Source organism: Centruroides sculpturatus, unplaced genomic scaffold (genome assembly GCF_000671375.1).
Source record: "Centruroides sculpturatus isolate CEXI.00-Female unplaced genomic scaffold, Cexi_2.0 scaffold557, whole genome shotgun sequence".
Lineage (NCBI taxonomy): Eukaryota > Metazoa > Arthropoda > Arachnida > Scorpiones > Buthidae > Centruroides > Centruroides sculpturatus.
This window is the reverse complement of record NW_019384744.1, coordinates 483,054-501,398: the sequence shown is the minus strand read 5'-3', so window position 1 is coordinate 501,398 and position 18,345 is coordinate 483,054. Positions and strand designations below refer to the sequence as shown.

Here is an 18,345-nt window from a genome sequence, read left to right as displayed (position 1 = left end):
AAAAAAATCCTTAGTTAATTAATTTTCATTATAGACAGCTTTATAAAAGTATAAAAGCTCTCATAAAGTATTTTTCTGAGGTCTGTCTTATCAGGTAAATTACTGTACACAGTGTATTCATTAATTTTCATTTTCATGTAGTAAAGGCTCTATGCCTTCATAAAGTACGTACTTTTCCTTTGTTTAAGGGTATTTGGGCAGTTTATTCTCTGTTGTATTTTCCAGCAAACAATACATACAAGTACAGTACACTATTTTCTGAGGAAACACGCATACTTATCATTTTTTAACTCCATTCCCGATAACCCGGCATTTTCACAAACTCGGCCACCCTTCGGTCCACATTAGGCCGAGTTTTCGAGGTTCTACTGTATTACCAAAGAATTTATTTAATGTAATTAAATATTTTAATAAACTATGTTTGAAAAAATGGTTTTACATTTTGAAAATGTTTTCTTAAGGTTAATTGTAAGAAATTTTAATTTTTTAATTATTAAAAAGTTCAAGAACCTGCACCGGATTTGTAGAAAAAATAGAAAAAAGTAGAGCTGTTTTCCATTTTCTCATTTTAATCGCTAAAGCCCAAGGTGGGTCAAAGAATTTCAGAAAACATGATACATTTCTTGACATAAACAAGGATGTCATTAATGCTCAAAATTTGATTAAGAAAAGTTAAAAGTATCAATGGATATATTATTCTTTAGCTTTTATTTGCTGTATAGAAAGAGGATGGGAGAGAGAACCAGTTTTAACTTCTTTTTTCTTTAATTTCATCATTGGCCTTAGTTCTAGTTTTTTCATTAAACGTTTAATTCTTAATTTGTTCAACAGTACACGGCGCAAAATAACTATATGGCGTAGATAATTTCAAAAAAAATCTGTGCATCATTATGTCCATAGTTAATTTCTGTAGTGGCACTACTGTCCAAATTGCAGTATTTTATCTGCGACGTCAAATACCACGATTTCTGTAGATAAAATGTTTTTTTTTTTTTTGAAATTACAGAACCGAATTTAAACTATTTCTTCCGTCAAATCCTTCTGAAAATTTTCATAAAATATGTAAATTGGTTTTAGGTGAAAGTATTAAGAAACTAATGCTTGAAAGTATATTCGAATAATTCTTCACAATTTTTTTAAAATTAATAAATATTGTTAAATTATATTGTTCAGATTTGTGCGAAACTCCTAGTTGACGTTCGTGGAACCCTCGGGTTCCGCGAAATATACTGTAGTTTGAGTAACCATGCATTAATGCACTGTGGCACACTTATAGAGCCACAAAATTGGAATTGTCCCGATACGAAAAAGGATAGCTACACCACCGACTCAAAGGTATTAAATACCTACATTGTGCAAATTAATTTTTCTTGAAATTTGTTGTCAATATTTCTTCATTACAATCCCAAAACTTATATTTTATTCAGTATGGATATAAGATATTTCTCAAAAATATGAAAGCTGACAAAACGTAGATATCAGCTCCGCGGTGTAGGTTTTTCTATTTCGGCTTCACAGGAACACACTTGGTGATGTTTGTAATGTTCTGTCTAAAGCAGGTTTAAGGCGGCATGCATTTATTGCCACGACATCGAGATGGGAAGGGTGATGATGAATGCTGACACGGGGGAGGGGAGGTCATCCGAGTGTTTGCGCATACAAAATAATTCATTTATTTTGGAATATTCTGTTATTAATTGACATTTATTGTACACGTGATTGCGCAAGTGGGGAGGAGGAGGCAATAGTGATGAATTTTATACAGAAGGGGTGGTAGAAAAAATGAAGCAACATCTGTGGTCGGAATATGTGCACGCCAGCAAATGCGTAGATTCCGGGGAGGATGTCCATGTCCAACAATCTAACCGACAAAATCGTCAATGAAACGATTAAAACACGCATGTGTGCCACCAGCCTACCAGTTCCAGAAACCAGTTAAAATACGCATATGTGCGGCCGCAGGCCGTGCACATTAAACTCCCGTCGCGGAGATCAAGTAAGCTGACAGCAATCGGAAATTCGATCGACATGTAGCGCCCGACTAGCTTACAACCGTCAATCGATTCATAGACTTTACATGGCAAACTTTGACCTCGAATATCAGCCTCTCTATACATCGAATTTCAAAATTCCTGCTTCGTCGCGGCATAGGCCATGCCGAGATGTACAGTACATACAGGATAATTATAAAATCTCTATCCATTTTTGTAATAATGGTAACAAAAACATTTGTATGCAGGTCGTGTGAAACATGCTGATCCAAGAGAGAACCGCTGATGTTTGCGTATGTTTTAGTGGATAAATATACACGGAAACACGGGCAATCTCCGCCCAGAGATTCAGGAAGTCTGCTCCTACCAGGGACAATATCAAACTGTTGGTTACCAAGTTCGGATCACTGTTACCAAATTGCCCAAGGACAATTTTTTTTACTCTCCGCCCTGTGGGCAGTAAGAGGCGTCTTATAGCAGGCCCATTAGGTTCGGCCAGGCCCACGATGGGGTTGCCGGGTGGTTCCGGGTGGATCCGACATATCCGAACGGACGACCCCACGAAAAGTTCCTGGGGATTCCTTGACCCGTCCGGATTAGATCCCGGGTCCCCCAGAGCGGTAGGCTGTCACCTTGACCGCTCGGCCAACCCCCAAGGACTATTATTAAAAACAATATAAAAGCCGTTGTCTGTGTGTAGTGAATTCTTATAACTCCTGCAGTTTTTGTCCAATCCAGATGAAAGTTTGATTATATTCGTTTTATGTTCTGACGGAAAGTATAGGCTACTTATTTTGCAGAAATATTAGCTATAGAATAAACGTTTTATCGATTTCGGATCGGTGATAGCACATTGTACAGTACATACGACACTATTTCGATATCGTATTCATGGCCACGCGCAAAATATGCGTGCGGCCATGAATACGATAATGCTGTACCATACATCGACCATCGATGCATCGTACAGCATTAATTTGCAATCATCTTTATTAGAATATTTTCCAAAAATCAGTGATGATACGTACAGTGGTACCTCAGGTTACGAACGCCCCAGGATACGAAATTTTCAGGATACGACATGAAATTTGTACATATTTTTGCTCCACGATACGAACAAAAACTCACCATACGACGTTACATTAGTTCGCATTTTTCATTTGTTTTTCTTACTACAGTTATTTTTTTAAATGTATTACTTGGCTTTAATTTGAGTATGTTTTTCGCGTTGGAACGAATTATTTGGTTTTACATGTAATCGTATGGGAAAAGATGATCCACCTTACGACATTTTCATGATACGATCTCAGTTTCGGAACGGATTAATTTCGTATCCTGAGGTACCACTGTATTTGGTTGAGAAATCCATATAGTTACAGTCAAATTATCCAGCTTCAGTATGCACGGTTACCAAAGTCTTGATTTCATCTCTGACTCATTTAAAACAAAAGTTGAAGGTATTTCCGCTAAATAATTTTTGGTGTAGCTTAATTAATAGCAAAATGGGGAGGGCACGGTTAGATATTGTCACTGGTGATGCTAGTGTCAGCTTGATACCTACTTAATTTCTGGCAGTGCTTTAAAATAGTCAAAACTGCGAGGAAGTTTTTTATTTGCTTATAAAACCTGGATTTAAAGAATGTAACAATTGCTGAATTAAGAAAGAAATTAAAAGAATTAGGTGCCAAAATATACGCGTCGTCAGTGGGATTTGTAGCTTCCTTTATCCCCCGTATACAGTTATATCACAAAATTGGGCTCCGATTGATGTTTATACTGTTTAACGATTAAAAAAACAATATTTTTAAGCTTGAATTTTGTTTTTATTGCATAAAATGTTGGTTAACTCAGGCTGGCCACCATTGCTAAAATAGTGACCAGCCTGGGTCACCATTAAAGCACTGGCCCTAATTCATTGTTACTATGATTTTCATGTCGATATTGACGAAGTTTTAAATTTTTTGGGTCGTTTATGACCCAAAAAATCCGGAGCCTTCTGCGTTCTTTGATCCATCCGTAAATTTTTTCATTGTTCTCTCTGTTTCAATTAAAATTTTGACAAGAACTTCTGATCGGGTGGCATTTTAGATAATCTGACTATACACACAGTGAATACTTAGCATAACTGTGAAAAGCACTACGTGTACAGCACAACATACAGTTTTTACCAAATAAAAATCATTCTACTTATACAAAGTAACACTTCATAAAACATATACAGTACTGTAAATTAGAAAGCGCCCTAATAACTTGCCCATACTAGTAACTTCATAATAGTTTTCAACAAAATGCCTGATACAGATCCGAATGTATTGACTGATTAACTTTCGAGTTTTTATCTTTACATTTCATTCTTTTCTCCTTATTGGGCCATTTCGAAATTTGTGAAATTTCAAACTTGGACATTTCTTATTAATGGCATTACACTGAGACATAACAATTAATCGCCTTTTTTATAATATTTAAATAAGTAAAAAAAGCAATTTTAAACAATCTAAACACGGTATCACTGAAGAATCAGGAAACATACCCCGCGTTTCTTTATGCAGCGAGAGTGTAACGAAATGACGTCACGAGCAGTGTTGGCCAATTATAAACCAGTATCAGTGTGTTCGCTGTAAAGCGCTTCTCGAGCGCTGCATAAAGAAACGCAAGGATAGCCATACGCACCGATACTAGCGCCACGTATTGCAAAGCTAGACGCTTGTATTGCATTGAAGAGTGCATGTCCTATACTTAAGATTACCACGTGTCCCGATTTTTCAGGATTTGACCGACTTGGAACACTTCGTCCAAGAAAAAAAATCGGAAACAAATTCCAGAAATCTGTTAATTTCTACTCAAAAATGATATATTTGTATTAAAAAAGTCGAATAATTGTATTATCTGTCGTACAGACATATCGTATGCACCTGTCCTCATACGCGTATGCCACTAGTAATCCGTGGAACACGCGTTGTATTTTGTTGGTGCTATGCGATGGTTTCGTGCAATCATCAACAATGGATCAATGGTTAAGTGTAGCCATACTCTAGCTTTTATTTTTCATTTATGTATTTTATTTATTGATTTTTTCCGCTCTGTGGGACTAAAACATTTATTTTTAATTATGTTTATCAGCGGTTCGGCCATGTCCACAATAGAAGTATGCAAGTCAAACAAGTATATTTACTTCAACAAATAATAAAATGTTCAGTAATTGATAATTCAATAAAATATAGCTTAACTTATTATTTTCTAGAGTAGTTACGGCTTATCTAATGCTGGGATCCATCAAATTTTACCACAATGCTACTTAATTACAATATCCAGAATTTATGCTTTTGAACTTATGATAATCTTAGGTGGTACCTTCATGAATTGTAATCTCATTAGCTACGAAGAATTTATCAATTAATCTTAAAATTTCGTCTAGAGTTATCAGAAATAAAGAATATAAGAATTCACTACGAAATTCAAGTCACAAAATTTAAAATTTTCCAGCAACTTTTAAAAACCATCTTTGTATTCGGCATGTTTGGTTTCCAGTATCTACGAATCTTAGAAGGAACAAATATTTTTCTTATATAGCCTACAATGCACTGTGCACTAGCGGCATCTTTATTTCCGACATATGCGAATCCAATTCAATTAACTTGTCATTAACGAGTATTGGCGTTACCAGAGAGGGGTCCACGGAGCCCGGGCCTCTTCGTAATGAAAAATAATTTAATTGTTGAGTTACTTACTGGCAGTAATATATATATTATAATCATGTATTAAAGTGAAAAATGATGTATAATGATTCACATTAAATTTTAACGTCAGATCTGGTTAAGCAAGTTAATGAGAACTTCGAAACAGAAAGTAATTCTCGTTTTAACATTTCTCTTATCAACCACAAATCATATTCATTTAGTTTAATAATAATAATAATAATTCTAAACACTGCTAGTTATCAAAAAATATTTATACAAGAAAGTAATTAATTATACTTACTAGTTTTCTGCACTTATTTCGTAATTGCGAAGATGTTCGGCACGCGCCACTACGTAAACATACACGAACGTATTGGCGGATAGATACTTTGTTTCATTCGATGGATGTTATCTGCTCGTCTTTTTCCCTTAATCCATTTAATACAGGCTAAATCGCACGTGAATGATATATTAGATGATTACTTCGTTAATTTTTGTACATACACCTATCTCTACGAATATCTATACGAAGCCCGCCAAGATAGCGTTCCGCGCTATATTTGATTAATTAATATATCCATTATTATTATCGAAAAAAGTAGTGTTAAAAATTATAGCGATATAAGCATAGTGTATATTACAAACATGCCAAATCTTAACTTATTTTTAAAATTGATTTTTCACGAACAGTTTGCTGTGAACACAATTTGAGAAACGCTATACTGTATTAAGCAATATCAATTAATAAATTGATTTAAAAATAATCATCTTACGCCAAACTTATAAATTGATTTTTATCCTGTCGTTTATTTTCTCAGTTACGTAAGAAAATACGAAAACTTATTTTATTCTTTAATTCAAATTTCTGTAAATCTCTCTATTGAGAGGAATGGCAAAGTAAGATTGGATCCAGGATTTTTTAAAAACTCACATTGTCGCATTGAAATTGTCTTTTTTTGAAAATATTCATTATAGTGCATCTAGACATACCATAGAAGAAATTGAAGCGTAGGATCCGATATATCTATGCCATTTTATTTCATTTCTGGAATTTTTTTCCGTCCTGAGAACACGAGGTTTTTTTTTAATCGTACACGACACGAGTACAGCTGGCTGGTGAGCGATGAAATCCAATATATCCGGGTCAACACCACTATAAAAATGATACGAGAAGAACGAATCCGATTCGAACTCAAATCCACATGGCTATAGTGGGGCTTTGCGAATTTTAACTTTTAAGGTTTCATCTAATTTTTAAAACTAATTTTAGATAGCAAGTTTTTGTGAATTATTTATATCTTTTTTAATAATAAATTTATAATGATTACAATTTTAAATTTAATGTCAATTTAAAACTCATTAATTTTATATTTATGTAAATAAATACATTAAAATATATTTCTCTATGAAGAAACAAATTTATATCTGGTTTTTTTAATGCATAGTTTAATGCAAAAACATGTGTATAAATTAAAGATACAGATTTAACATCCAGTAAATAAATTAACTGTGATAATCATAATTAAGTGATAACTAATTTTATAATTTATTTAAAGAAATGGGTAAGGATAAATATTTCTATCCAAAACATTTTTCATATTTACTTTTTGACTCATATTATTTTGTTAAATATTAATTACATTCAATCTTTTCAATATAACATTCTATTTAACTATTATAAAGAATATTCAAAACTCAAAAACTGAATTTACCAAAATAATATTTTCTTACTATAAGGTATGACTAATGTTTCTGTTAACAATATATATATATACAAATACACATTTTTTAACACTTCAGCCTTGACATATTTATTTGTCACAATATAAATATCAATTTCAAAATACACAAAGCAAACAATATGGCAATAACAAAAAGAACTACTTGACAACATCTCTGTAGAGTTCCATGAACCATATGACTCCTATGTCTGTCACAACATAAACCTCTGAAAATAACAAAGAAATGATCACATACTCCTGGCAACAAGAGCCTGGAAAAGGATGGACAACTAGGTCCCCATAACCAACAGAATAATAATAAAGCTTTTATTCAGTTATTGATTTTTCATAAGAAAAACTTAATCTAGATTACATAAAATAAATCAGAAATTTTTTAATACCAGATGGTATATCTGTGTCTTTGGCATCATTTTTAATTATATTCATTAAATGAGCTTTACAAGCAGAAAAAAAGATTAAAAAAAAGGTCCATCTTTATCAAGGCTAAACCAGGGAAAGACTTATTTGTCACAATCGTGTTGCCATAGAGGACATAATCTACCATGACAGTACTGGGGCTGGTGATATTCCTGCCATAGTATGATATCACCAACAATTACATCTGAATGGGTGAGGATGACTACGACACTGGGGAACACAAATTAACAACACATCAGTCTGGTTTTTCAATCAATTTTCTACTGCTGACACCATATTCAAGGCATATATAACATCTACTGTTTTTTACATCATGCAGTCTATAATTATATACTGCAAGAAATTAAAAACCTTCCTGTGGAGGGATATGTTTTACCTGCTGTAGACATTAACATTTGCTTTAGCCATTCAGGTAACACAGTGCAACAATGGGGGAATTATGGTTGGAACACATTTGACACGCACACATACACACACTCAGGCAACGACTTGGTTTTTTTTTAAACTGTTTTTTTTTTTTGGGGATGAAAACTGGTCCACTATGCAAATCATTTGACATTTAGTTTCCCTGTAGCAAAATGGACACGGGTCATATTGCACCATATGTCGGTGATGGCAATTGATTTAGATAAAAAATAAACACGAAACATTGTAATCTTAGTTAGATCTGATGACAGTTTTCCAAAATAGATTTCCTAAATGTAAAAGTTTCTCCAGCATTTTAAACACACAATGACGTATTTTTTCAAATTTGTTAATGGCTCTACACCTGAAATTGTAATTCTAATAAATATTAATGACTGGACAATAGACCCTGTTGATACCATTAACCCAAAAATCATTCTCCGACTCGGCCATTGGAGAACTTATATTTTGGGGTCTAAAGTATAAAGCTTAGTAGCTAAATTGGGATAATTCCCATGGTATTTTTCCGGTTGGTACCACTAAGGCCCCAAAAAGTACAAGTCCCCGAGGGAAGGCGACAATGTGTAGTCTACCGGTGAAAAAATCGATGCTGGTGCAAGGCAGAATAGTTAACGTTATCTGTTAGTTTATTTCTGTTTCAGGTACTTGACATTACCAAAACATGCACATAGCCTGTTAAGAGAAACTATGTACCAGCCAGACTATTTAACAACTAAATGAGTATAACATGTACCTCATTTTGTCCCTGGACTCTAAAGAATAATTTCTTACTAATAAAAGTCATCTCTGTACCTCACAGATGGAATTATCGATGCCTTGAACTTTAATTTGGTCCAACATTGTGCTATTAAAATTTGGAATGAAACTATAGGATTTTTGGTATTTAGGATTACATTGTGGTTCAAAGTGGAATGTTGATATTGAATTTTTTTCTCAATTTGTACATGACATTAGTAACGGCAAAAACACTAATACACACAAAAATCCACATTCACAGGCTATTGTGCAGCTCCATATGTGAAAAATATGCTATTTCTTTTTATTTTTTTACTTTTTTCCATGTGAAAATTGGTTTTTTTCCATTTCACAGAGGATTCTGCAGATAATCTGCAAAAAAGAAAATTGATCTCCCATATGACAATATAATCATACCCCTACTAATATATACCGGTATATATATATATATTTATATATTTATTTATTTATATTTATGTAAGTGTGTATGTGTATGTGTGTGTGTATGTGTATGTATATATATGTGTATGTATATATATATATATATATCCAGTTATCACAAAACAGCACCGCCCCTGCAGTTGCTTAACATTAATAATCTGTGCTTTAGAATACTACTGTACAAATTTTCTTTGAGAACATAAATTGAGATCTATCAACAATGTGTGTACTTCAATCCAAATAGCGTGTCCTAAATGGAAGTAAAATCACAGAGATATGATCCCTATTTCGTAGTATGGGCCCTAACTTCCAAATATTACACCATTGCTGCACATAAAAACCACTTATTTTCTCAATATAATATTACAATTTTTTTAAAATGTTTATTAATATAAGACAACACATTTTTTCAGGAATGATTTTTTTCTCAGCTTGAAAGGATCACAGTAAGTAAAGACTAGCTTTCTCTTTTGGACATTCCTTTAAGCAAAACACATAAGCCTGTTCTAAAGGCACCCCGTGCAATATATGTAGCAAAGTGCTGAGGAGTGTTCATACCCCTTTTTTTTTTTTTTTTTTTTTTTTACTGTTTAGAGTGCTTTTGTAATAGCACTTCAGGCTATTCTTTTATTCACATTCAAAATTACAAGCAATCTCTCANCATTTTTTTTTTTTTTTTTTTTTTTACTGTTTAGAGTGCTTTTGTAATAGCACTTCAGGCTATTCTTTTATTCACATTCAAAATTACAAGCAATCTCTCATTTATTGTCAGCTACATCATTTGTATTGTCCTCTGTCTTTTCTGAAGAAGCAGTGGACGATTCAGCTGACATTAACACTGGTGCTGATGATGACTTCCTTTCTGGTGATATTGACCGTTCCAATGTTGACTTAATTAAGGTTTCTAATATTCCAATATCTTGGTTCTTTCGTTTTTGTTGGGCTTCCTCGTGAAGGCGGGCATTTTCTTGTAACTTCCTCATCATTTGAGAAGCAAAGAAATTATTGGAATTTAATTGTGAAAAATCCATCGAAAAGAATGGCATGGTTTGCCATAATGATAACTGGGACGGCAGAGACAGACCCATAGCAAACTGTTCAGAATCCATCAAAGACTTTAATCCATTAGGGGGGTCAATATTTTCGGATACTGAATTATTCTTCTGCGTTTTACTATTCGAACCATTGGTTCCAATAGAGCTAGTGTTTTTAACATTTGTTATGGGACTCTGACCACTCTTTGATAATAATGAACAAGATCCAATATTGGAGGAACTAGCAATGTTTTCTCGTTTTCTAGGTCTTAAGAGGTGACGTTCTTTCACTTTATATTCTAGAGTTGAATGTGGTACCCCAAAATAAGTCCCTGCTCTGTGTACACTCATTTCACCTCTTTGGACAGCACGCACTGCACGTGCCAGATTATCTCTATCATAATTCCGATATCGTCCCCGCTTTGGACGAGTGCGCTTTTCTGATTTAGAATTATCAACAGAAGAAGAATTATAGTGAACAGATTGTTTATGACTTGCAGATGGTGTGCACGATGTGCTGTTATTATTAGAACACTTTGCGTCATTAGAAACATGAGGCCTTTTAGATGGTGGACCATCTTCAAACAAGTGACTATTATTGACTTTCTGACTGATACTTCTTGCTATTAATTCTTTTAATGATACAGTGATTCCCTTGTTCCTTGCATGGCCATGACTAGATGAAGACGAGGAGCCAGATGTACAGGATGATGAAGGCAATACAGGGGAACTAGAGACCACAGTATCACTGTTTGTAGGAGGTGATTTGGCGGGTTTGTAGGACGGAATCTTTAGTATCACATTTGCAGATGAGTCAGCACCACCATCATCAATTGAACCTTCTGCCGCACTGCTTTCCTGAGGACTTTTTTGTGAATCATGATGTTGCTCCCTTTCAATAACAAATCGTTCTTCCATAAGGCGACGAATCAAATCTTGAAGTAATGGCAACTTGAGGTCATCTTTTAAGGCAGAAATCGTTGGATTATTGTAGTTTTCTTTATATTTAGAAAGTGCGACTTGTTGAATATTTGAAATTATCTGAAACATATGTTCAAAGAATATTAAAATTATACTTTAAAAAATACTAATAATAATAAATATTATTGTTATTCTTAATAAGTATCACCATAATAAAATTTTAAGTGCTATGTCTTAAATTATAATTACAGCGGTACCTCAGGATACGAAATTAATCCGTTCCGAAACTGAGATCGTATCATAAAAATGTCGTAAGGTGAATCATCATTTCCCATACGATTACATGTAAAACCAAATAATTCGTTCCAACGTGAAAAACATACTCAAATTAAAGCCAAGTAATACATTAAAAAAATAACTGTAGTAAGAAAAACAAATGAAAAATGCGAACTAATTGTAACGTCGTATGGTGAGTTTTTGTTCGTATCGTGGAGCAAAAATATGTTCGAATTTCATGTCGTATCCTGAAAATTTCGTATGCTGGGGCCTTCATAACCTGAGGTACCACTGTATTAAGATTATTTTAAATTACAGTATGTGATTACTATAACACAATTATGATTATGTAAAAATTTTCCATCAAATCAGATATACAATATTCATTTATTTGTAAAATATAACAAGTCTCCAAATTAATAAGCAAAAAAAGCACAAAAAATGGTAACATTTAAAAAAAAATTTAAGAATTTATTGCTTAATTTATAACTATATATATTTTGTTACACACTATAACAGAGACAATTTAATCTCTTAATATGCTAACAAATTTTATATGAAAATTTATTAATTTTTAAACATTTTTAAAATCAAATAAATCATTTGAATAAATCTTTAATTTTCCAGATTTATATAAATGAGTTGATTTTAATTTTTTCATTCGTTTTAATAAATTCTCTGAAGAGTAGGGCAAAGAAATCTAAAAAATATTGAAACAAAATAAATAAATTTGTTTTTACATATGTAGTGTGTATAATTATTATAGGAACTTTAACTTTATCATTCCTTAATCTTCAGATTACTGTAAGAAAATCAGTTTTTTACATTTTAAGAAGTCAAAAATACTTACAATAAATGTCTCAATATATAACTAGTCAAAATACCTTAATTTTCTAGGAATTATTACATCCACAGATGCTGTAATCTATATATATATAAGAGAAGAGGGATATATGCAAAAAATTAATAATACTACATACATTAAAAAACATGGTGATGAGGTAACAGATGTTAAGATGTTTTTGTTAAATGGATATAATAAATATATTAAATAAATGATTAACAAAACACCTAAAAAAGAAGAAAAAGGAGACATGATAACTAAATTATAGAACCATACATTTAGCAAAATAATTTACACACAGAAACTTTTCTAATAAATTAAGAAAATATTTTAACTAAGTAACATTATATTAATCCCTGATCAAGAAAATAGAATAAAACAAGTATTATATAAACCAAGAGCACCAAAAGCAGTAGATGATAAAATTTATAATAGACTAAAAAAGACAGGTATGTTATACAGATTTAATTGTGAATGTAAAGGGCCATTCATTTACATCAGACAGGAGAGAGCTACACAAAAGAATTAAAGAGCATGTCTGAGTGATAAAGTATGATTACAAGAATTTGAGTGTAACTAAACATTGTATGAAGAATGGATATCAAATTGATCTTAATACATTAAAGATAAGTTCATTTAGTGATGAATATGATGAAGAGAAAGTTGTTTGAACACACACAAATGGTTAAAAGTAAAAAAAAACTTTTATTACTAATGAACAAAGATGACAGAATAAATTTACACGAACTGTGGAATTGGTTTTTGACTGATAGGGAACAGAAGGAAAGGTGTCTGGCTGTTGGAGTGTTGGAAAATGATATGATGAAGAACGAATGAAAGCAACAATAGCAAGGACTGTGAATAACAAAATATTGTTAACAAGAGAATACAGGTAGTACAATAATGTTTTAATATGTCAATTTTTTAAGATTTTAATATGAAAGTAGTTAAACATTTGGAACATTGAAATTGGAAGGTAATTTAATGGCTTTTGGTGAATATAATTGTAAATTTATTGTAGTTATTTTATATTTACTAGTATCAGAAAAGTGTTTATGTCTTGTTTAGCTTGTATGGAAGAAAACTCACTGAGGAAGGAAATATTATAATTTCTGAAATACATTTGAGTAAAATAAAGTTGTTGATTGGCTAGTGATTATAGTATAGGTCAGGGGTCGGCAACCTGTGGCTCGCGAGCCACATGTGGCTCTTTGGATGTGAAGCTGCAGCTCTTTAATTCCATACACAAATATTATTTATTTTATAAAAAAAAAAAAACCATTTAAAAATCGTTCTGAATCGATTAACGAGGATTAGGCACCGATTCTATCTCTCAGCCACTTGTACTCGCTTTTCACCGCACCCCTCCCCCGTGGCACGCATCGTCACTGTCGTCAGTCCGTCGGAAGCTCTCGAATGACGCCGTTGTCGGATGTTTCTATGAGGTTTAATTTGCTTTCGACGCAAGACAATTCTGAATAAATAGATTAGTTTTTTTTTCAAAAAACTTTATTTATGCAAGTACTATTTATTGTTGGCAAGAAAAAATTTCGTGGCTCTTTAAAAACTTTGAAATTTTGTAAATTGTAATTTTTGGCTCTTCCGACTCAAAAGGTTGCCGACCCCTGGTATAGGTGGATGTGATAATTCCTAAAAAATTAAGGTGTTTTGACTGGTTATATATTGAGATTAATGAAACAAAACAGAAGCAAAGTATAGATTACAATACATGTTATATAGATTCCTTACACTTTATCTTTAAATTCAAAACCTTCAAATCTAAGGATAAGGTCTAAGAAGTTGTGAAAAATGCTTATTAAAAAAATTTTTCATTTCTTAAAATGTTTAATGCTGATTTTCTTGCTAATTATTATATTAAAAATTTCTGTTAAAGATTAATTAGAACAAAGTTCTGACACTAATACATTAGAATTTTTTAACATACAATAAATGTAATTTCATTTCTATACAATTAAAACAAATGCATTTTAATCAAAGTAAATATACAAGTTGTCCCAAAAAAATCTACACTTCAGTTGTCAATAATATCTAGGTTTAGTTTTTAAATTTGAATTTAATTTTACAAATTTGAGTAAATGTTAGAATAAAGATCAGATTATCCATTTCTAAGTCCAATTATTATCCAAAAAATAAAACACTTGCAAGTTATGGGTTTATGTTTACACTTTTTTTTTTGCATTCTATATTTTCATGTAAATATTTATTATAATGAAACTAAGTCAATAAAAATATTACATCAATTGATTTTTAAAATATTTAATAAATTTTGTAATTAAAAAAATGAAATGAAGGATAAATTATTATTATTAACAACAACAACAACATTCCAAAATCTAATGAAACAAGATTAAATTTAACCACAATAATATCACAAATTTTAGTAAATATATTTAAATTTATAAATTTTTCTCACAATTTCATTTAACAGAAAATACTTCTATACTTCTATATTGAAATATCAAAAGATTTCATAAAAAAAAAATTTAACAGTAAGTCTAAGTTCACTTCTAACCAATCCACTGAACACTTAAGCTTTTTACATCATAATTTCTAGTTGTTTGATTGATAATTATAGAATACAACATAACTTAGATAATGAACAAATACAGTCAAACCTTGGCTTTTGAATGACTCACTTTTTGAACAAATCAGTTCACGAACAGAATTTTGAACTCTTAATTGTCACGGTTGCAACATGATAACTCAGTTGCAGAATAAGCTGCTCAGCAAGAGCCAGCCACAATTTGAGAGACACAGATGGTCAACTCCCTACACTTACTACATTAAAAAAGTCAACAGCCTGACCAGTCAACAGGACTACTGATAAAGAAGTTAGTGGCACTGAGATTGCCTCATGTCATTGGATATCATGACACAAATCACTGATGATATTGCTATTCAATTTAGATTTCAATGTGCATGTGAAAAAGATGTATTTCCATTTTTTGGTGTGTGCCACTCTTGAATTTAAATCAAATTAATTAAAAAAACTGCATTAATAGCCATTCATGTAATATAAATGGCATCCAAGAATTCATGTTTAAAGGTGCTTAAGTTAAATTAAATAATAAAAAAATTTATTATATATAATACAGTATTATATTATATATATCAGACAAAAAACTCGCACAAGTAAACTGGAACTATATACTACACACAACAATTAACACCTAACCGCTAATTCCAACACTGAATGAACAAAAATTTTAATGCTTGAACGTTTTCGGACGTCTTTTAGAGGCCCTCCTCAGGATGAAAAACACAAAAAAACAGTTCTATCATTTGAAAACTTCTAACCGCCGAATACAGCTGTGTTCCAAATTTTTAAATATTTAAACGATGTACCGTACGATATAAAACTCGTTATGTTTACAACATAAAAATAATTATTTTAAAATAACGCTATACATAAGTTATTATTATGTTGTTGCAATAATAATTTATGTATAGCGTTATTTTAAAATAATTATTTTTATGTTGTAAACGTAATGATTTTTATATCGTACGATACATCGTTTAAATATTTAAAAATTTGGAACACAGCTGTATTCGGCGGTTAGAAGTTTTCAAATGATAGAACTGTTTTTTTGTGTTTTTCATCCTGAGGAGGGCCTCTAAAAGACGTCCGAAAACGTTCAAGCATTANATATATATATAAAATCTTATTTTTTCCTATAAAAATTAAAATAATTAATTATAAAGTAGAGATTAAAATTCATTTTAAAACATACTTTTATACAAATTATTATCTCTTGTCAATGATTTAATGTATTTAATTGAAATATACGTAGCAATAATCATGTTGCAGACAGAGTGAGAAATAAGTAAACAACAATTCAAATCGGTGTGCATGCTCGCCTACACAGCACTGCTCAAATTCTTGTGCGCGGCAACAATTTGAGCAGTGTGCAGCCATGCAGCTTAGAGGGAACATTGATTATAATTACATTGAAAACAATCAAGATATTCTTGAGTAGGTAAATGAATAAATATATGTATATTTAAAATCTCATTTGACTAACTCAATTAGAAAATATCATATTTCCTTAATTCTAAGACACACTTCAAGTTGGAAATCAAAGTTTATGGAGGAAAACATTTTTAAATAAATAATTTTATTAAGTTTTGTTAAGTAATAAAAAGTTAGAAAAAACTACAATGCTAGGAAATAAGTAATGTTTGAAAATTCTATTTCTTTTTGATGCAGTATTAAAATGAATAGTTATTTAAAATGAATAGTTATTTATTTTAATACTCCATCAGAACACAGAAACAGAATTTCCAAACATGTTGTTTTAAGACATTTTAACTATTAAAAAAGAATTTAAATTAATTTTATTAAAGCACATTTAAACTGATGCAAATATTGAGCAATATAACTGAAAATGCTATTACTGCTGGTGCAAAATGCAGCTCATGGTCTACTTGCAATTACTGCTGTTTCTTATTTTTAATTGTAATTGTATGATGCCATTAAAACAGGGATGGCCAACACGTAGACTGCGGTCGACCTGTCAACTGCAAAGGTTTTGAAAGTAGCCCGCGAAGCTAAAGTTGAACAATTTGCTTTCACTTAAATTAATGTTTAAAAATCTTAATTCAATATTTATTCTTACAATAATAGACTGTCCATACTGTTTGTAATTATCCCGATGAACAATGCAAATGAATGTTAACGCATGTGCATATAAAAATCTAAAATTGTTTGCCCATATTCATAGTCGCCCGCAGACTATATTTTACCAAAAAAGTAGCCCCTAAGGCAGTGTTTTTCAACCGGGGTGCCAAGGTGCAATGATTGGGGTGTCGCAAAGTTTAGAGCCTTTAGGCATTTTCTTGGAAATTTACTTAAGTGTAGTTCAAGATAACTCATTGTCAGTTCTATTTTGATACGAGATATCTAGTAAGCAAAGAAACTATGACTAATCGCATGTTAATGTAATGTTCTACACTATGTGTACGCAAGACTTGTCATGAGTTCGCCCAAACAACATTGTTTGGCCTCCATGTTCCCAGTCCCAGTACCAGGCCAACCAACAGAGAAGAACGACATGGACACTTGTGTCTTGTATATGTTACCGCTAAAGCTCGAAATCCGTTAATGTGTACATTACCTAGCTAGTCTGCAGATTAACTAGGGTGATCCGTTAAAGCTGCTAAAATTATTCCATTTCTCAAATTACCTAGGTAATCTGCAGATTATCTAGGTAATCTGCGAATTACCTACTAGGCACTCGGTAAAGTTAAAATAAGATCTTTGCTGGAACAACGTTTCTGTACGCTTAAATTAACATAATGTTCTTTATTTAATTTTCAATATCTAAAGAATCAAGTTAATACAATCAACAAATTAGTTGATTGAATCAATCATCAATCAATTAAAAAAACTTTAATACAAAAATCAAACGGTTTAAAATATTATTACAATTAGGGAAATGAATTTGCAAAACATATGATGAAATTGTACTTACTTATTAGTGCAATCTAAAGATTGGTAACACTTTGAATTATATAGCAAATGGTTTTGCGACAAGCACGCCTATTTGTGGTACATTTAGATGTGCAGTCACATTTTCTGAAACCCTGCCCAGTACCAAGGAATTGTTTTATTGCTGTTTGACGTAAAGATATTTCTACAGCAGGGACATCCATCTTCTTTCGTTAAAAATCTCTTTTTGCAAACACTGAATTCAGATTTTGCATACAATTTTTTTAAAATACGTGTTTTAATATCAAGTTTATAAAAGCCATCCTCTGTTTTACTAAGAACCACAGCTAAAATTGAACGTGCATCAGTTTTTGCTCTGTCTTCTTCGGGTA

The 18,345-nt window shown here is 31.8% G+C and overlaps 1 protein-coding gene and 1 long non-coding RNA gene across 7 annotated transcripts in view; both read right to left on the bottom strand.

The window, feature by feature from the left end:
- The window catches only part of LOC111628432, a 17,381-nt gene extending 10,874 nt beyond the window's left edge, over window positions 1-6,507 (bottom strand). For both annotated transcript variants that reach the window (XR_002757174.1, XR_002757173.1), the window contains exon 1: window positions 5,970-6,507. This is a non-coding gene — a long non-coding RNA (uncharacterized LOC111628432). The remainder of the gene's footprint in view (window positions 1-5,969) is intronic.
- A 1,793-nt stretch (window positions 6,508-8,300) lies between these two features.
- Window positions 8,301-18,345, bottom strand: part of LOC111628425 (mushroom body large-type Kenyon cell-specific protein 1-like) — a 165,178-nt gene continuing 155,133 nt past the window's right edge. For 4 of the 5 annotated variants that reach the window (XM_023372201.1, XM_023372203.1, XM_023372204.1 and 1 more), the window contains one exon: window positions 10,093-11,504. In XM_023372201.1, the coding sequence (XP_023227969.1) occupies window positions 10,188-11,504 (1,317 nt within the window). In that variant the 3' untranslated portion in view covers window positions 10,093-10,187. The other variant, XM_023372202.1, reaches the window with a different exon arrangement.